The sequence below is a fragment of the Narcine bancroftii genome, chromosome 11 (genome assembly GCF_036971445.1).
Source record: "Narcine bancroftii isolate sNarBan1 chromosome 11, sNarBan1.hap1, whole genome shotgun sequence".
In the NCBI taxonomy this organism is placed as follows: domain Eukaryota; kingdom Metazoa; phylum Chordata; class Chondrichthyes; order Torpediniformes; family Narcinidae; genus Narcine; species Narcine bancroftii.
Genome location: NC_091479.1, coordinates 75,247,747 through 75,267,368, shown reverse-complemented (window position 1 = coordinate 75,267,368; position 19,622 = coordinate 75,247,747). Strand labels below are relative to the sequence as shown.

Here is a 19,622-nt window from a genome sequence, read left to right as displayed (position 1 = left end):
TCAGAATTGATGTGCAGAGAAATTTGAGAATAGTTTTACCAAACATCAACAACAGTACACAATTTGACAAAAACCAAAGAGCTCGAATTCAGCAGGTCAGGCAATATCTCTGGAAGGAAAAATAATTAATGTTTTAGGTACGAGTTTGACAGGGCACCATCAAAGATAATAGCAGTGCAACAGCTGAGCAATAAGTGCTTCTTCCTCACAACTCCAGCAACCCAGGATTGATCCTGACCTCAGACAGGATTTGCAGGTTCTCTATGCTTGGGTTTCCTTCCACATTGCAAAGAAATACTGGCAAGTTTAATTGGCCACAACTAACAACTCAGTGCAGGATAGTTGCAAAAGAATCAAAGGAGAATGGATAGGAAAGTAAGAGAAAATGAGCTACAGACTACTGGGAAATAAAGAGGGAAAATGGGATTGCTCTGCTGAGAGCTGCATGGATCATATGGGTTAAATAACCTCCAAGAAAAATTAATAAGAATTTGATGCTTGGCATCAATGAGGTAAAGAATTCAGAGGACAAGAAAATGTGTCTTTAAATTGTCTGACTTGTTATCTTTTCCAAGTTCTTTATATTTAAAAACCTTCATTTTTCTTTTAATACCAATCATATAAAGCATCTGGCAATGAGGTTAGGTACTTTAGTTTTTCTCCTTTATTATTTTTTTCCCTTTTTAAATAAAAATGTTATTAGAATTTTTTTCTAAAAAGATATATACTCTGTTTAGAATATGAATTATGGATATGATTTACAATTGATTAGTGTTAAACAAAAACAATTAGTGTTACTGTCCATTTGATCTTATTGAATTGTACTTTTTGTTTGTGCAAGTTATCTATTAAAATCAATAGAAATATTTTAGAAAAAGAAAAACAAGACTTGAGAGTAGGCTATTCTTTACAAATTAAGAATGATGAGAGCATATCCGAGCTGACCATTCCCAGTTCTTGAGGGGTCCACTTACAATACTTAGTTGAAGATTTGGAACAGATACCTGAATGCACAATTTTGTCAAGTTGGGCAGAGTAGAATTCCACCAATGGCAAGACAGAAACCATGACAATATTCAATATTCAGCTTGCAGATCAAAGAAATGGGGCTAAACTGATTTAGGAACATGGATAAATGTTTGCTTGTTGCACAAATGCAGACGTCCATATTATGCATTTCAAGGCAGAGGAAAACAGTGAAATTAGCAAGATGTGAGTAAGTAAGATTGGGATACAAAGTACTTAAAATGGTTTCTCACTACTGACCCTGAATCTTTTCTTTTAAACCCTTTGGAGTCCTGCCTAATACATCCTCTGGACTGGGTCCATGGGTAAACTACAGTATGAACATCAATACGAACTAGCTGCTCGTTGGGTATAAAACCAATCCCGGGAAAACAGGGATACAGAGTATATGTGCTCATTGTAGTCCATTAAAACAGGGGCATGGAATCCGAAGGGATAAATAAACCTCTAAAGAATGATTAAAATCTAGTTATGCCACTTTATTATCTAGTTCAATCAAAATTAAGTAGGCAACATTCACAAAAATTAAGACCTACTTCTGAATCAGATTACATACTTCTTTGAAAAGACTGAATCATCTTCTTTGATTTCATTTACAACTGGTTTAGGAGGCTCTTCACCATCCTCTTCATTTTCATCTACAAATCAGAACAAGCAGCAAGTTTTAAAAAATATTACAAAAATGGAAACAATGGATTCAAAAACAGAAAATAACCAAGTCAACAACCAAGACTAATCTCTGTGCTACAAGAAAAATATGCATTATCAATAAGAACACAAATTTCACTGAATTTATTTTCATTCTATGCAAACAATTACCCTGTTTACATTCTCCTTGTTTTTGCAATAAAGATCATTATTCAAAGTTATACATTTAAAATGGACTACCAATTTGCTCATGGATTCTTACATTCATGTGATGTGAAGGTGAATAGCAGGTCCATCATTTATTCCCATACCAAGTTAAATTTGTGAATTAATCTAAATCTAAAACTTTATTATACTGAATAGCAATCTGAAAAAACTATATTTAATCTTCCTTATAATGTAGGGGAAAAAAATCCAAGGTAGCATATTAAATCTTGGAATTCTCTACTTCGAAGGGTTATAAAGGCAGGGTCAATAGAGGTATTCCAAGAGGAAGTGAGTAAATTTCTGAATGATCAGGGCAATGGGGAACAAGCACAAAGTAGATGTCCTGGGCAAATTGGTCATACAGGGACACGATCCTTTATCTGGAATCCTTGGGGGATAGTGTGTTCCGAATTTCAGATTTTTCCGGATTTAGGAAAGCCAGATTTAAGCCCACCCGAATTGTGCTGCCGTATCCACCCCCTTCCAGTCGCCCTGCCGTCTCCCCCACACCCTCGGCCGCCCGACGCGCTGCCAGTCTCTAGGCCACCAGTCTCTCAGTTGCCCGACTTGCGCTGCCAGTCTCCGCTCCGCCACCCCCCCCCCTTGCCCGCCCGACTCGTGCTGCCGCTTCTCTTGCCGGATTTTGGAGATTTCCGGATTTTAGATGTCTGGATAAAGGATCATGTACCTGTACTTGCATTGAATGGTAGGGTTTGCTTGAGGGACTGAGTTCTCTCCTCCTACTTCTTATACTTCTGATAATAAAGACAAATATAGATTTTCAGGCCATAAAGGACATAGGCCATAGTTTTAGAGACAAACAAGACATTAGTACAGATAGCACACTCAAGTGCAATGGCCAGACGAAGCATTCATTATGTATATACATTGACTGGAAGGAATAAATGATTAAATTTAGGTTAGAGGGTATGAAAGAGCAGTCATTACTGACTAAAGGCTACAAGAGAGTAATTTCTGAGAACTAAATAAACTAAATTGCAATTTAGCAAGTACAGCATGAGAATATAGTCCTAATGATAAAGATAATAAAATCACTTTTATAACAAGAAAGAACATGGATGAAAAATGTAGTCACTAGAGTCTTGAAAAATCAAGACGACTCGTTGTTGTGTATTGAATGAGATTAGATATAATAAAAGGACCAGATCTAGAGAACCTAACTGCACATGAACCTCTTAACAAGTACAGTGTAAATTATCAGGGAAGACAGAACCAGTTCCAGAGTTAGCATATCACAAAAAGTTAATTTGATTTAAAAATTGGCCAGGTGGAAAAATTGAATTGATGTGAGATTATGGGTAAATGCTTGCATGCTGGACAAATGCAGATATTGACCAATTCATTTCCAATTGAGGCAACAAGTGAAACAACCAAAAACTGACTCGGAGATTTAAAAAGTATATGCATACACAAAAGTTATTTTCGTTACAATAGCCTGATTCAGTTAGCTGATTTTATTTATGAAGTGTTATCAAATAAGGATAATATAATAAATTTGACAGGGAGAAATAAGAAACAACAACTAAGATTTCATATTTGGGGGTACAGTGACTTTCACAAAGTAGAATAATAATTATTCAAGATAAACTAGGCACATCAGTTGAAGAACTAAGATTTTAGATGAGGCAAAGTAATTTTCTGTGCAACTACAGAAAGTACAAATTTTTTATTGTTTTTTTTACTCATTCCCGTTCCAAAATTTTTCCAGTGGAAGCCCTAGATATTTTTGTGGACTGCCTGTAGTCTAAACTTAACTGTAGGGGGTCCACAGCATGAAATAGTATGACGTTGACACTGTGACGCTGTACATCACCGCAACTCAGGCATTTTAATGTAAATGTTCTTCCTATTTGAATGGCCACTATAGAGAGTAAGTAAGAAAATTTTCAACGGGAAATTATTGAGTCGGCTGTTTAAAAACCATATGTCTTCTTTTTTTCTTGTTGTTCAGGGCCTCAAACACTCTCCAAGCAAAGCAACAATTTACTACCAGCGGTTCTTCCATATAGTTCCTCATACATTAGTTATGGTTTAACTCCTGAAGAGAGTTTCAACTAGTTTTACCCCTTCCAAGACTAGTCCAGACCAAACTCGGTGGCTGAACCCATTGTCAGTTTAACTTCACTTTTCTGTCAGATCACGATCATACTTGATCAAATGGAGGTCCAAAATTTTCTCAGATTTGAATTTACTTAATGATTCAGCAAAATCATGCTTTTCTCTCTAATAGGCAATCCAAGGGATTGAGATGATTAACCTCTAATTCATTTGTGGCCTCTGACAAGGGAAAAGAGGTCCTTGATATCCATATGTCTCTTGGGTACAGAATTCCAATGATTTACATCCCTTAGAAATTATTCCCCATCGGTTTTAAATGGGCAACCATGTTCCCTTATTCTTAAATTCCCACAGAATTTACCATATTGACCCCACTCACCACAATTTTGCAACAAATCATCTCAGTTTTCAAAAGATCGTTCAGGTCCAATTATTTCAATCCCACATGAATCAAACTAGTAATACCCCACTGCCCTGCTGCCCAATGCCTCCAAAGCAAATATATCCTCACATGAATTAGGATTCCTAAACTGTATATGCTAATCCAGGTGTGGTCTTAAGGTAGCAAGACCTTCTTACTCTTAAACTGTTGTGTGCAATAATCAAAATTCCATTTGCATTCCACATTTACTGTTTCTTGTACGAGCAGACTCGGATCTTTCATGTATTCATGACAAATTATTCCAATGGCATAGTGCTTTCCTGTTCCTCCTTCCAAATTGAATAACCACACATTTTCCCACATTATACTTCACCTGCTGTATTTTTGCTCAATCACTTGACCTATATTCATTGCTTGTAATTTTGTACACTCCTCAAAACTTGCTTTCCCACTGGTGTTGTTAGCAAACTCATTCAATAAACTCTATTTATTGAAAGTCTCCAGCACTAATCTAGATAACACACAATTAATTTCAGCCTGTCAACTTGAAAATGACCCAGTTATCCCAACTCAGTTTCCTTTACTGCTTGAATATATTATCCTTATACCATGACCTTATTTTAGAGTAAATGTTTTCAATCTACCTCTTTACAGAAATATCTTTCAGAAATATATCCCTTGTTACTTGATAGTATGTACATTAAAGATCTCGAATAAATTTATTAAACATTTTCCATTATGGGGAATGGGGTTATCAAGGCAGGAGAAAGCGGTTGAAATGAAAAATACATCAGTCAGGATTTGAATAGCCTAATTCTGTCAAGTCTCACGGTCATCTCATAACATCAATGATTGGTATCAGACCAACTAGCCTATTTTCTTCTTTGATTTGTTTTCTCCCTCTCCTTTTTCCTTCCTTTCTTTTTAATCCACCGGGACCTTTCAGGATTACTCCTTTTTGAATTCTAGGACATTGGCCATCAGTACCAAAGATTCTTGATAGTTTTCAGTATTATTACTTTATCAAATACTTTTCTCAATCGAATTCATCCTTTTTTCTACCTTTTTTGAAAAGCCTATTTTTGAAGAATATAAATTACTAGGAGAGTGCACAGGATAGACTTGAATTTCCTGAAATGCATGTGGTAATGAGGAGTTAATTGAATTTTCCAATAACTCCAGGGGAACCAATCAAATAGAATGGTGAGCAATTTAGAACAAAGGAGCAGAATTTAAAAGTTAAGGCTAAGGTGAGCCATGCAGAAGTGAAGTTGGTAATGATACAAATTTGTAACTCTTTGTAAATGTCAACTGATATTAGGTTTTATACCAATGTTCTTTAATTTCCATGTCTTCCTACCCAAGTCACAGTTCTGATAAAACATAGTATTAAGCTTGAATGAAGAAGCACATTTATAAAGCAAATTTCAAAGCTCAACATAAAAACTTTGTGTAACTTATTGGTGTTTTATCAAGCAATGAACTACATCAAGGCCAGAATATGAAATATTTAGCAAATTAGAGCCTCTTATCTAAATTTACAGCTACAATTGTCACATAGAGTTTAAAAAATACTGGTATTGTTAGATGCCAGATAAATCAATCACTTATAAAGATAAATAGTAGCAAGATTCAAACTTCTGAAACTCCAAACAAATATTTTACAGAACATTCAGTAAATTTATCGAGACATTAAAAACTGTCTCTTAAATTCACCACTTAAACTGCTTGGTTAATCTCAACATCCCCCAAAGACAGGTTAAAATGGATTCTTGTTTGAAAAATGTGTAAAACAGTCTTAATGGCATGATCATTACTTTAAAATATTATTAAGCAATCATTTCTGAGTGTATTGCTGAAGGAAGTCAAATATCATCCATTTTTATTCCCCATCTAATCAACTTCTAAGAAAATGCCAAAGCAAGGAAAGGATGAGAACCTTACAACTATGGCTGACAGTTTAGATGATCAAAGAGAATACACAACCACAAAATAAAGTATAATATGGAAGGAAAGGTTTGAGTAAGAGACAAAGCAAACTAAAAATAAATGTAAAATGTCTACAGAAGCTTTACAAGTGAGTAACAACAGAAAATTTTGTATTCTTAGTAGTCAAGACTGATGCAAGTAATATCTCAGAAATATCTACAAATTGGGTTATGAAAGGAAAAATACAACCAGAGAAATAACATTAGCCCACAACTGGAGCTGCAAGTGGACATCCTTTGGATCTGATACAGTTCATCGTGGGTCCTGAAAGTGGCTGCTGAGAGAATTGATAGGATTTTTTTGTTCCAAAATTCCCTAGATTTGGGAAGGCTCCATTAGATTGCAAAATACACCTCCTTTATTCAGGAAGGGAGCGAGACAAAAAGCATTAACCTACAGGCCAGTTTGCTTTCCATCCGTCACAGGAGAACATTAGAGGCCACTATTAAAATTATAGAAAGGTGTTTTGAAAAATTCAAGACCATCAGGCAGTCAACATGATTTACAAGAAATCTTCAGAAAATTGATTATAACTTGATGAAGTAACAGGTGCCATGGATGAAAGGGTATAATGAATGCACATATCAGATTCCCAGAAGCTATTTGGTATGGTGCCACATCAAATAGAATATACAAGAGGTAGCATATTGATGGAAGATTGGAAGGCCAATAGGAAATAGAGTAAGCACAAATATTTTCTGGTTGGCAAGATGTAATAAATAACCAGTATAAGGGATCAAAAAGTTGGTTGCTAAATTTGCTGATGACACAAGATAGATAAGAATGCAAATTGTGAAAGGACAATGGAGATCACACAGAGATGTAGAGAGGTTAAGAGGCAAAAGACAGGCAAATGTACTGTTATAAGGAAAACAGGAAGATGTCCATTTTAGTTGAAAAATAACTGGTAAGAGATTGCAGAGTTCTGAAATGTACAGGGAACAGCATATCCTAGCACATGATGCATCAAAACTATATGCAGATCCAGCCAATAATTAGGGAAACTAATGGAAAGTTATCCTTTCTTGCAAAGAGAAATTATACAAAAAGTTGGGAGGTTATGCTTCAATTACATAGGGCATCAGTGAGAACACATCTAGGAGTGCAATATTGGTCACCTCATTTAAGGATAAAAATGTATTCAGAGGTGGCTTACAAACTGGTCTGTGGAATGGAGGGTTGTCTTGTTGAGAAGAGCTTGGATAGATTAGGCTTCTATCTATTGAAAGGGAACTTGCATTGAAACATACACAAGATCTGAAGTGTCTTGTCATTGTAGATTTGAAGAGGAGGCTTTCCCCATGTGGCACATTCCAGAATTAGGGATTATTATTTAAATATTGGTAGTGTAGCGTGTGCGCTTTGTGAAGTGTGGAGTAAGAATGACAGTCGAGTCGTGGTCAAAGATTGATTTATTGCACTACCAGCTCTGTTTATATTCACTCCCTACCTCTGATGACAGGAGTGATGTTATCGTAGCACATCTGACTGGCTGGTGCTCCTGCCGTTGCCAGTTTCCCACCATGCAGGAGGTCACACGGGACGACGGCTGTTGGTCCCTGCAATTGCCACGTTCACCAGCCATTTTGTGAGCTGGGTCGCAACTCAGTTCGCGGGCCGCTACAGTAGTCACCCATTTAAGACAGTGTTGAGATAAAGATTTTTCTCAAAGGATCATATGTCTTTGAACTCTCTTCCTCAAGGGAAGAGTGGAAGCAGTCTTTAAGATAAAATAATTCCTGACAAGCAGGACTAAGTGGGAACGCAGAAGCTAAGGTTATAATAAGATCATGGTAGAATATAATGGAGGAATCAAGTGGCCTAATCCTGATCTCAATTAGTATGTAGATATGTACAAAATGTAATTTAAGAGCAGGTTCAAATAAAGGAATTGTCTGACTTGCCAGATTCTTTTGGAATGGCTCCTGCTGTAACTCAACTTTCAGAAGGCACCATTTCAAGATTTCTGATTGTTGTTGTACAAATTCTAATACCTAAAGAACAAATAAAAGCATGGGCAAGATTTTTTTTAATGTATTCAAAACATCTTAAAAACTCTATACTTTTGTTGATAATTTGCTTGGATGACAATGTAACATTGTTTCTGAAATTTTATTAGGTTAGATGATTACTTGATTAGTGTTTTTTTATACTGAAAGAAGTGTTAGTGTTTTGCATGAAGATTTGATGTGACGTACATAACCAGGTCATACAAAAATTCCAAGGAGATTAAAAAAAACATGCTCTATTGGTTAGATCTACGAGATAGCATCCAGATTTAAGTAGTAGATTAAAAAGCAGTACCTCATGGTTAATAACACACTATCTGAACTATAAACTGGCATTGAACCAAAAGATGAAATTATTATTATATGGTTGAACTGTCATGAAGGGAATTATGAGCTCTTTACTGTGAGATAGAAAGCAGCTGGACTGATGGATTGGGCTTCAGCTGAAAGGAAATGGAAAGGGTAAATGAGGTTACAAAGGTTTTTAAACTTTTAAGAAATATTGGAGAAATGTCATAAAAACCCTAAATATCAATAAAATATAACTAAAACCGAAGGAAGGCAAAAATTAGCAAGGAACAGAATCATGAAAAATGAGAAAAATTGTAATAATCAATCAACTGCAAAGCAATGCATAGGGCCTGTAATAAAACAGGGAATTAGAAGCAATAATGTATCATGAGAAACTAGATAGAGATTGAATTAATGAGAAATGGCTGAAAGAAAATCAGGACGAGAATATACATTCAGGCTATCTCCAGGTAACAAATGGGTTTCATTTAAAAAAAAACAGACATTCATAAGTGGAAAAATGCACAAAAAAAAAAATCACTCAACATGGTAACCAAACCTCTGCAATACAGTATGGTAATGAATGGCATCAAAAGCACACAAGATTGATAAGAAACAATTATTAAAAGTGGAGGAAGCTAGTGGGAATGGACACAAGATGTCTTAATTTAATAATATGTACTGGTATTCTGAAGTTGGGCATTTCCAAACTGCGAAAAGCCTCCTTGCAGAATTTTATGGAAAGAAAAATGTGGCAGTGAACAGTCGAACTTCAAGATAACAGCATCTAAAAAGACTGTCCCAAAATTATTTTGGCGAAAAGAGATAGGGTAAAAGGAAAAAGACGCCATATGATAAACAAAGGCTATTCAATAAACCAGAGAATTTAAATTTTGACATACAGCACAGTAATAGGGCTATTTCAGCCCATGAGCCCGTGCCGCCAATTACACCTGATTGACCAGCACCCCTGGTACATTTTTGAATAGTGAGAGGAAACCAGAGCCCCTGGGGAAAACCCAGGCAGACAGGGGGAGAACATATAAACTCCTTTCAGGCAGTGCAGGTTTCAAACCCAAGACCTTGGCGCTGTAAAGGCATTACACTAACCACTATGCCTATATTAGGTAATGAACATGACACAATGGGCTTCACGGTAACTGAAGATGACAATGAAGATTAGGATTATAGAACATCTCTAAACACATTTTCTTTGATCTAAGAACTAGGGAAGTCAAATGGACAATAATATTGGCAAAACATTGAGGAAAAAAACACCAGGAGATATCCAAAATCAATGTCAGCTTTAAAAACAATAATCAAACAATAATAATGACAACATAGATAAATAAAAATATCCAATGGGAAAAAGATTAGGAGAGACTACACTTAATATTTGGGAGCAGATGAAGAGCACTTGAGCAAATAGATAAGATTTTTAAAAATGAGAACAAAGCAATTGTTAAATGATCCAAAAATTTTGAAATAGCCCACTGGCACACAAGTTTTAAAAAAAGGAAACTGGAAACAGGTAACAGGGAGGAAGAATATAAAATAATGAAGTCATAAGCTCCCAAAAATCATGAGAATAAAATTCATAACCATTACATTATAACAAATCAATGCATGAAAATAAAAGCATTTGCCACATGATAGGAAAGACTCAACAATAATTTTACATTATGTTCTGTATGACCACAGATGAGAGGGCAGCAGATTATATTTTGTACTTTTTAGGATATGAAACTTCCATTTAATGCATGACAATTATCCATCATAATGTTTCTGGCCTAGTAGCTCCTGTCAAGTATAATCAACTTCACTGTACTTCTTTCTAAAAAGATCCTGATTTGATGCATTACCTGCACAGAGCCGAGGAAAATCATGTTTAAAACCTCACGTTTGACTTCTGATGCCCATGCAGAAATATTACATTTTGTCAACTTGAAATCTATTAATTTCATAACTTAAAGATTATAAAAGTAATTCAAAAATGGTCCCATTGTTTGAATATTTAAATTCAAATTGGAAATTGATAATTTAATCTTCTCTAAATTTAAACATGATGTCACATAACCATTGAGCATGACTAGGTGGGGTAATGACCCTCCATCTGACCAACACCACCTGCTAACCATAAGAGAAATAAAAGCTCATGTCGTTAATGTTATGTCACTCTCTCTAACAATACTGAATAAAGCAGTTAAGGGATTTGGATTAACTTTAAAAAGTGCAGAGAAAGTTTGAAATACTTCGATCCAATAATTTCTCAAGACTGGCATGTCCAGAATGTATGAATTAATGAAGTATCTCCATTGTTGCATTTATCACAACAAGGAGATACATGCACATAAAAACGAGATAGTTAGGTTTGGTCACACGAGCTCTATTGACTACTTTAAATTGCAGGAAAGAGTGGCAGACACATAAAGAGGTATTAACCAATTTGAAAATTACATTCCAAGTTTCTTCAGGAATTAAAAGCTGGATGTCGTGCTCCCAAGCTTTTTTAATTTTATCTGAGGGAGTCTTATTCCCAACAATACATCATAAATGTTATATATTGAATCATAGAAGGGCTACAAATTAAAAATTACATCAATCAAATTCTTATCAGTCCTCTTAGGAAATGTATGCAATTGAAATGGGGGGAAAAAAATTGGAACCTCTTGCTGGCAGCCGATGGAATAAGATGCTGAGGGCATCACTCAAGTTTTTTTTTGAATTTTTCCCTTTTCTAACAGTCACTGAAGTTTAATTTTTTTTCATTAGACTAGCTCTGTCCCTAACAGTACTTGCTTTATTCACAATGACATAGCTCAGATGTGGAAAAAAAATGATCAGGAAACTAAAAATGGGAACAATGGAAATACAGAAGGAAAACCTAAGCAAGATACTAAAGAAACTGCACTTAACTGTGGAAATAATTATGGTACTTTTAGAAAATATGCAATCTAAACTGGATGGAAGATTGTTAAGATTAGAATCGACGTTCAGAAATTTTAAATTAAACTGGCTGCCCTTAATTTGAACTCAGGGCAGCATAATGAATGGATTTCTATGATGGAGCAGGGTGCAGGCAAGCGTGGCCAAAGGCTGTATTCTTTGGAGAAGACTAACTTTCACTACATAGCAACTGGATAAGTACAAACAGAAAGTGATTGATTTGAAAAGTCGCAAGCACAGATTGAACTTGTGTATTACTGGCTTTCCTGAAGATACTGAATCTGGTAATTTAATTAAATTCTCTTCAAATTTTCTGTTCAAGATATTTGGGGGAGATGTACTACAGGAGCCTCCTATTTTGGACAGAGTACATTACGCCTTAAGAGTAAAACCTTCCCCAAAGTTAAAGCCAAAGTCAGTGATTCTGGGTCTGCAATATTTTCAGACCAAGCAAATTATACTCCGTAACAGAGGAAGGTCAAATATAAGGAATTTGAATTCCACAATGTGGAGGACTACAATCTTAATGAGAGAGCACAAAACAGTGATGGCTGAAATGCATAAACGGAAACTTCTACCTTTGTTATTGTTTCCTGAAAGTCTGAGAATTATGCTGAAAGATCCTCCTAAGTGGCTAGGTTTGGTGGAAGAAGCATGGAAATTTTTGGATCAGCACCCTTCAATTAACGTCTAATTGATATGAATGGACTAGTTTGATTGTGGGTGTTTTCCTTTTGATGGATTTGTTGGAGTCTTGAGAGGAATAGCCTGTAAAAATGGACACTATATGTTAACAGTTTCTGTTCAACTTTAGTGAGGTTTTCAGACAGAATGTCTTCTTGTTTTGCTATTTAACATTGGATATTCCTTGCTTGCTTTGACTATGTTACATTGGGAATTTATTTCTTGGAGCCTAGCCAACTAGAGGCAATGGGGTTGGAATGTTAGTTAGTATGCAATCCTACTATAGGATAGTTTTTGGGTCTTGTGGGGTGGGGGGAGGGGGGAAGGGAGAGGGATACATAATTAGTTTTTATTTCTAGATGCCTTGAAATTCCAATCTCATCAGTTTAATTGTTTTGTTGCTTGGTTCTCTCCTTGGTCTGTAGATCTCCCTTTCTCTAGCTCAATATGCATTGTTCTTTTACACCTTTATGTTGTATTCAGATATGATGGATGACAAGGTCTTTAATCTAGCATCATGGAATTTGAATGGCCTTAACCATCCAATTAAACAGAAAAAAGTTTCTAATGTATTTAAAAGGCTTCAGGCTAACAATATATTTGTGCAGGAGACACATTCGAGGGGAGGATAGTCAACACATTTTTAAATTTTAGAAGGGCCAACAATTTCATTCTTCATCCCAAGGCAAAATTAAAAGAGATTTGATTTAACTCTGTCACTCTGTTTACACATTTTGATACTGTTGCAGATTTTAATGGTAGCTATTTAATTACAACTGGTTCCTTATGTTTTAAAAAAAAGGTCGTGCTGGTGAATATTTATGCTCCAAACATTGAAAATCCAGAATTTTTTAAATGCATGTTTTCATTATTGCCGAATTTGAATATATATTGCTCATAGGGGAGACTTTAATTGTTGTCTCAACCCTTTGATAGATCAGCCTCCAATCAGATATTCCCAAATAAGGTGGCTACCTATATTAACTCTTTTTTGTTGGGCTCGGGGCTTCTAGATATTTGGAGGTTTTTGCATCTAGGCGATAGAGAATTTTTTCCCCCCTCATGTTTACAAATATTCTAGGATAATTACTTCTTTATTGATATTCAGCTAGCACAGTCTGTTACTGCTTGTGACTATGAAGCAATAATAATATCTGATCACGTCCCATTGAAACTTTCAATTAAACCATCTGAAATAGCTTCCGGTTTCAAGCAATAATGGTTTAATTCTACTTTGTTACAGGATGAAATGTTCGTTAACTTTATTAAAGAACAGATAGGTTTATTTTTTGAAATGAACTCTACTGAGGGAATATCTAGCTTGATAATATGAGATACATTCAAGGTGTATCTTAGAGGTCAAAATGAGGAATGTCGTTGGTTAACAATATTTTTAAAAATTGATAGCCTCTAATTCTGACCTTTGTAAGGAGAGAGTCAAACTTTAAATGCAATATGATCTGCTTTCAACTTACCTGATTGAAAGTCAACTTATTAAAACCAAAAGTCAGTTTTACATCCATGAGGAGAAATCAGGTAAGCTATTGGCTAGTCGATTGAAAGCTACTTTGGTTAAAAGAGAGATTAGGAAGATTCATAAGTGAGATGGGAACTTAACTACTGATCATGATGAAATAAATAAAGTGCTCCATGAATTTTATTCCAATTTATATCATTCTGATTTTCCAGATAATTCAAGTTCAATGGATAATTTCCTGGAACAATTGAATATTTCTAAATTGCCTCATAATGATTGTGTATCTTTAGAGGAACCTGTCTCTGAGAAAGAGATTTTTAAAGCTATTACTTCTCTTCAGTCAGGTAAAACACCTTATCTAGATGGATATACAAGTGAATTTTTAAAATAATTTTCTAACCTACTTGCCCCTTGGTTATGTAAAGTGTTTAAAGATTCCATTTCTTTGGGAACCTTGCCTCAGACTTTTTGAGGCATCAATTTCTTTAATTCTTAAAAAAATAATGTTGATTCAAAGTTTTTCTTCTAAAATTTTGCCATGCCGGTTGGAAAATGTTCTTCCTCATTATTTCTAATGATCAGACCGGGATTATTAAAAATTGTTATTCATATTCAAATATTCACAAATTAATGCATTCTTCCTCAGCTAAGATTCTAGATGTGTTATCTCATTGGATGCAGACAGATGGAATGGTCTTATCTGTTTGAGGTTTAGAGAAATTTAATTTTGGCCCGGATTTTATTTCTTGGATTAAAATGATATATCACACTGTCTGCATCTGTCATCAATAACAATCAAAGGTTCCCATGTTTTGGCTCCAGCATGGAACTAGATAGGGCTGCCCTCTTAGCCCCTTACTGTTTGATTTAGCTCTGGAACCCTTAGCAATTGTGTTTCAAGATTCTAATGATACAAAGGGAAGACAACATTCATAAAGTATCTCTATATGCAGATGATCTGTTACATGTTTCAGAGCCTGAAAAATCCATTCCTTCTATGTTATCTTTGCTGTTGCAATTTAGGGTTTTTTTTATGGTTATAAATTAAGTCTTTCCGAATATTCAGTTACCCATTTATGAGCATATACCGTTTAAGGTTGTGAACTATCATTTTACTTATCTAAGTGTTAAAATTCCTTAAAAAAGATTTATATCAGTTAAATTTTCTTACTCAAATTGATCATGTGAAACAACCCCTTTTAGATAGTCCCCACGATCATTAGTAGGTCATAGTAATGCAATCAAGATGATGATTTTACATAAATTTTTGTATTTATTTCAAGCCATTAGAAATTTTTATCCCAAAATTATATTCTGATATTATTGATTCTAAAGACATCTTCCTATATTTGGTAGAATATAGGCTAAAAAAAAGCTCAATTACAAAAGTTGAAAAAGGATGGGGGCTTGGCATTTCCCAATCTCCTATTAATATTTGATAATATATTCTGGATTTATTATTCTGATAAACTTGAACATCCATCATGGATAAATCTAGAATTAAAAATCAGTCGAGAAATTTTCGATAGTTGTCCTTCCATTTTCACTTACCAAGGTTAGTAAACTGATAAATAATCCTATACCCAAAGATACAGTTTCAGTTCCGGAGGTTTTTTCGATTAAAATTTAAAAAAAAAAACTTTACCTGGCTTTATTTGAACTAATTATTTTTTTCAAGCCATCTGTGAATGATCGAACTTTTTCTTTTTGGAAGGTCATGGGTATTATGTGCTTTCAGGATTTGTTCATGGAAAGTTATCTTACGTCTTTTGAACAAGGTACGGTTTGCCTAATTTGCATTGTTTAGATATTTTTAAATTAGACATTTGAGTCCTGCATTACCTATCTTTTCCCTGCTATATCAGCTTTTTTGTTTAAATCCCTCTTTGAAGGATTTAATAGCAATCATATATGTTATTAAATGTGACCAGTGTTGACTGAAAAATTTAAAAGGGTGTGGGAGCAGGAGCTCCAAGTCTTTACCTGAAGAGATGTGGGAAAAAATTCTCAAACTAGTTAATACTTCATCAATGTGTGCTAGACACTCCCTTATTCAATTTAAGGTAGTACATAGGGCGTATATGTCCAAGGACAAGCTTGCCCGTATTTTTCCTAATTTTAATACAATCTGCGATAGGTGCAATTCACAAGTGGCTTCATTAACCCATATGTTTTGGTCCTGTCCGGCTCTGGACAGTCTCTTTCAGCAATCCTTGCAATTCATTTACAACCAAATCCCTTAACTACTCTTTTTTGGAGTTTTAGGAGCAGATGTAGGTCGTTGTCCGGCTTCTGCTCATCGGATGATCGCTTTTACCACCCTGATGGCTCGGAGAGCAATTCTTCTTAAATGGAAGGACCCCACTCCATCTACCATAGTTCAATGGTTTTCTCAAACCATGGCCTGTTTGAACTTAGAGATAATTAGAAGTGCTACATTTGATCCCTCTGTTAAATTTGAAGAAACTTGATGCCCATTCATACAATATTTTTGTGTTATAATTTCTAATGTTTTCTTTGATTTATTGTCCCTTCCTGGATACCATTAAGTTTCTCTTTTGGATGAGGACTAGCCTTCTTATGTTTGATGAACACTGACTGAAGGCTTTCCAGTTTTTGTTTTCTCTTCTTCATTAGATTAGTATAAGGGGTTTTACTATAATAAAAAGATTGCAAAAAGAAAAAAAAGAATGAAAGATAATGAAAAAATTGAGTGTTTGGTAGACTGTATTTAATTGAAAGTTGTTCAAAAGAAGCGAGACTCCCCTCCACGAACAAATCTTTAAAACATTTAATGCCCAATCTATATCATTCTTTAAAAGTTGCATCAATCATGGAATTTTAAACCAAATCCTTTAACTGCTTAATTTGGTATTGTTGGAGAGTGACATAACTTTAACAGCATCTGAGCTACATGCATTAGCTTTTATTTCTCTTATGGCTAGGTGGACGGTGTTGCTCAGATGCAGGAACATTATCCCACCTAATGGTTATGTGGCACCATGTCATGTTTAAACTTAAGGGAAAATTAGATGCTCAATTTCTGATTTGAATTTAAAATTTCAAACACCGCAGTGAACCTTTTTGAATTATAGTACAACTCCGATTATCCAAAAATCAGATTCTCTGAAATCCTCATTTATTCAAAAAAAATTTAAATTTCCATTAAATGAGGATATCCGAAACAAATCAGAAATTCTCATTTATCCAATTTTTTTTTCTGGAGCCAAACTGACTGGGGACCTCAGGCTCCTGGGGAGGAGCAGGAACTTCAGGCTATCAAGCAGGAGCAGAAACCTCACTGGGGAAGGTGTCAGTCATCAGTGGTGACCAGCATTTTTTAAAAGTGAGATTTAAACATTATTTTAATGCTTAAAAAGCCTTCCCTTGTTGTTGTTTAAACAATGTTACAAGTGATTTGCTGTTGCTAGTTCTTCAAAAAAATGTTCATCTTACATAGGCCTAGTCCAGAACATTTTGGATAATTGGAGTTATACTGTACTTTTAATCACTGATTTGTTATGAAGGTACTAATGAGGTAATTCATCTCTCTGATAAGAATTATGCTTTTTTTTGGCCAAAAAGCTTCTTTCTTGGTAGTGGGTTTAGATTTTCATTTTTTATAAAATAATATCAATACAATATAATCCGTTTGATTAAAATATGGAGTACCTTGGATGAAATGATATTATTTAAGCGCAATGTATCTTTTTGAATTTTAACGTATATCCATATGTATTCTGTATTTTGGATGTGAAATTTCAAATGTTAATTAAAATATTGAAAAATAAATTTGTTAATTTACATTGTCCATGGGAAGTTGGGAAAAAATGGTGAATCTTCTCCATTACGGCTAGTATCAAAGATTCTATTTTGCAGTAATACTATTAATTTGAGGTTAAATATAATAAACTATATTTTATATAATTATTCAGTACCCATACCTTTATGCTCACTACCTTTTATTTCTTCTGTTTTTTCTACAGATGCTGTGAAGGAAAATGTTGGAGCAACAGTCTTCTCCTGGTTCAGATCTTTTCCAAATAATGAGCCTGAAGTTCCACCACCGAAAGAAATGCCAACTAACGGAGAGTTTTCCATTTTTTTCCCAAAGAGCAAGTTGATATTCCCATTATTTCCCAGTGCAGTCTCAGATTTTTTTTCTGAAGTGACTAGAATAATATCCTTGTTTTTGACAGATGAGTTTAAAGATGATGGGGTTGTTCCCTGTGGTGTTTTGCCAACACCAAATGTGTTAACAGATTGCATTTCTGGCCTCTTGCTGCTTGTGTCACTCTCCGAGCCACTGTCAGAACTGCTACCATATTTCTGTTCAATGCTTGTCAAATGCTTCTCGTAGTCTCTGAAAATTGGGGTCAAATCACAGAGTGGATTCTCATTGACATGTTTGGTGATCCAGTCTCGGACTGAACAGTTCAGTGCTGCTAGTTGTCTGTTGTACTCATTCGAGCCCATTTTATCCCCAGAGTCAATCTGATTAACACCATTTGTTTTCGTACCCATTTCATCTTTTGCCAAGGAGTTTGGTGGAGGACCATTAGATAGAAAAGAACCTAAGAAATGGAATAAATGTTTAATTAAGTTCAGCAAAACAAAACCTATTAAATTGTTTGGAGTTCTCAGCAGTCTTCAAAGATAGGTGAAGAATACCTCAGACAGCAGGAGCCCATCTAAAAATACAGCTGGGATAGCATTTTTCATGTACAAGTATAGCATATGCTAAAACAAGCCCAAAGTGCCTCAAATACCAGATGAATTCAAAATACAGTCTTACATTTTCTATTCTTCAAAACACATGGCAAGAAACACAAGATTCCAGATTTGTTGAACTACTTTAAGACACTTTCAAAATATTTTTAGGATTCTTGGTTGTATTGCATTCAAGTAGTGGCTTAAATTATATAAAAGAACTTAATTTAACAGGAATCCAAGCACAACATAGATCAGTTAAAGGCATTTCAGATATTGCATAAAATCAGAATGTACAGGGCCTCAAACATGACAAAAGTTTAACAAGATTCCAAAGTAGCAGTATATTCAGATTTTTAAAAAAAGACATCCAAAGAGATGCATTCAGAGTTCCATGGGGAAAATAGGCCAATAGTTGAAAGAGTTAATTATCAGAGAGTGAGGTGAAAAAAAATAACAACAATAATCTTCCGAACAGAAGCTTGAAAAAGAGCACACAGCCTTTGCAGCATCTCAGACTGATAAAGCTTTTTAAAAGAAAATGTATTCAAAGAAGGCGCAGAATCACAAGACGTGCAACATATGGAATGCTGAAAATACAGGGATTTAATGCTGTTCAAACTCAACCAAAACTTTGAGGCACAATGCAGATTTATTAGGTTACTGCAAATACATATAAAACTTTAAAATTAAATATTTCCTTTAAAAAGGCTAAAGATATGAGAACATATGGTTACTACATTGAATTTAAAAATAAACTGTTTGACGGGATTTTGAGGGCATAGATTTGTTCCAGTCCTCACAAATGAACAAATGGAAAGGGATTGAATTGATAAGAGAATACATTAGATACACTCTCTGAACCATATGCTCACACTAGACCTAGTCACAAACCAATTAATTCAACGGTCAGCTTCCATGTGATAGATTTGTCCAAAATATATTCATTAAGTGGAAATGGAGAAGTCATTTGAGCAACATAATCCTCAATGTTTGAACTCTGCTTAGCCCATAAGATGGCCCCCTGCAAATCAGCTACCAAATATTACAATGGCGTCTACAATTCAAAGCAATTTGCTGACAAAGGCCACTATGTGTTTTCTCCAGAGATCAGGAAAGGTGTTGTATGAAGACAAATATTTATATTAGAGTGAAAATACAGAAGTTAGATTCA

At 34.9% G+C, this 19,622-nt stretch overlaps 1 protein-coding gene across 8 annotated transcripts in view; it reads right to left on the bottom strand.

The window, feature by feature from the left end:
* nup50 (nucleoporin 50) overlaps nt 1-19,622 on the bottom strand; it is a 77,270-nt gene that overhangs the window by 30,804 nt on the left and 26,844 nt on the right. For 7 of the 8 annotated variants that reach the window (XR_011346596.1, XM_069903458.1, XM_069903462.1 and 4 more), the window contains exons 5-6: nt 17,683-18,312; nt 1,583-1,664 (exon numbers count right to left, since the gene is read on the bottom strand). Coding sequence is in view for 7 of the 8 variants with exons in the window: in XM_069903458.1 (XP_069759559.1) it covers nt 1,583-1,664; nt 17,683-18,312 (712 nt within the window). In the remaining variant the exon portion in view is untranslated. The remainder of the gene's footprint in view (nt 1-1,582; nt 1,665-17,682; nt 18,313-19,622) is intronic. The other variant, XM_069903460.1, reaches the window with a different exon arrangement.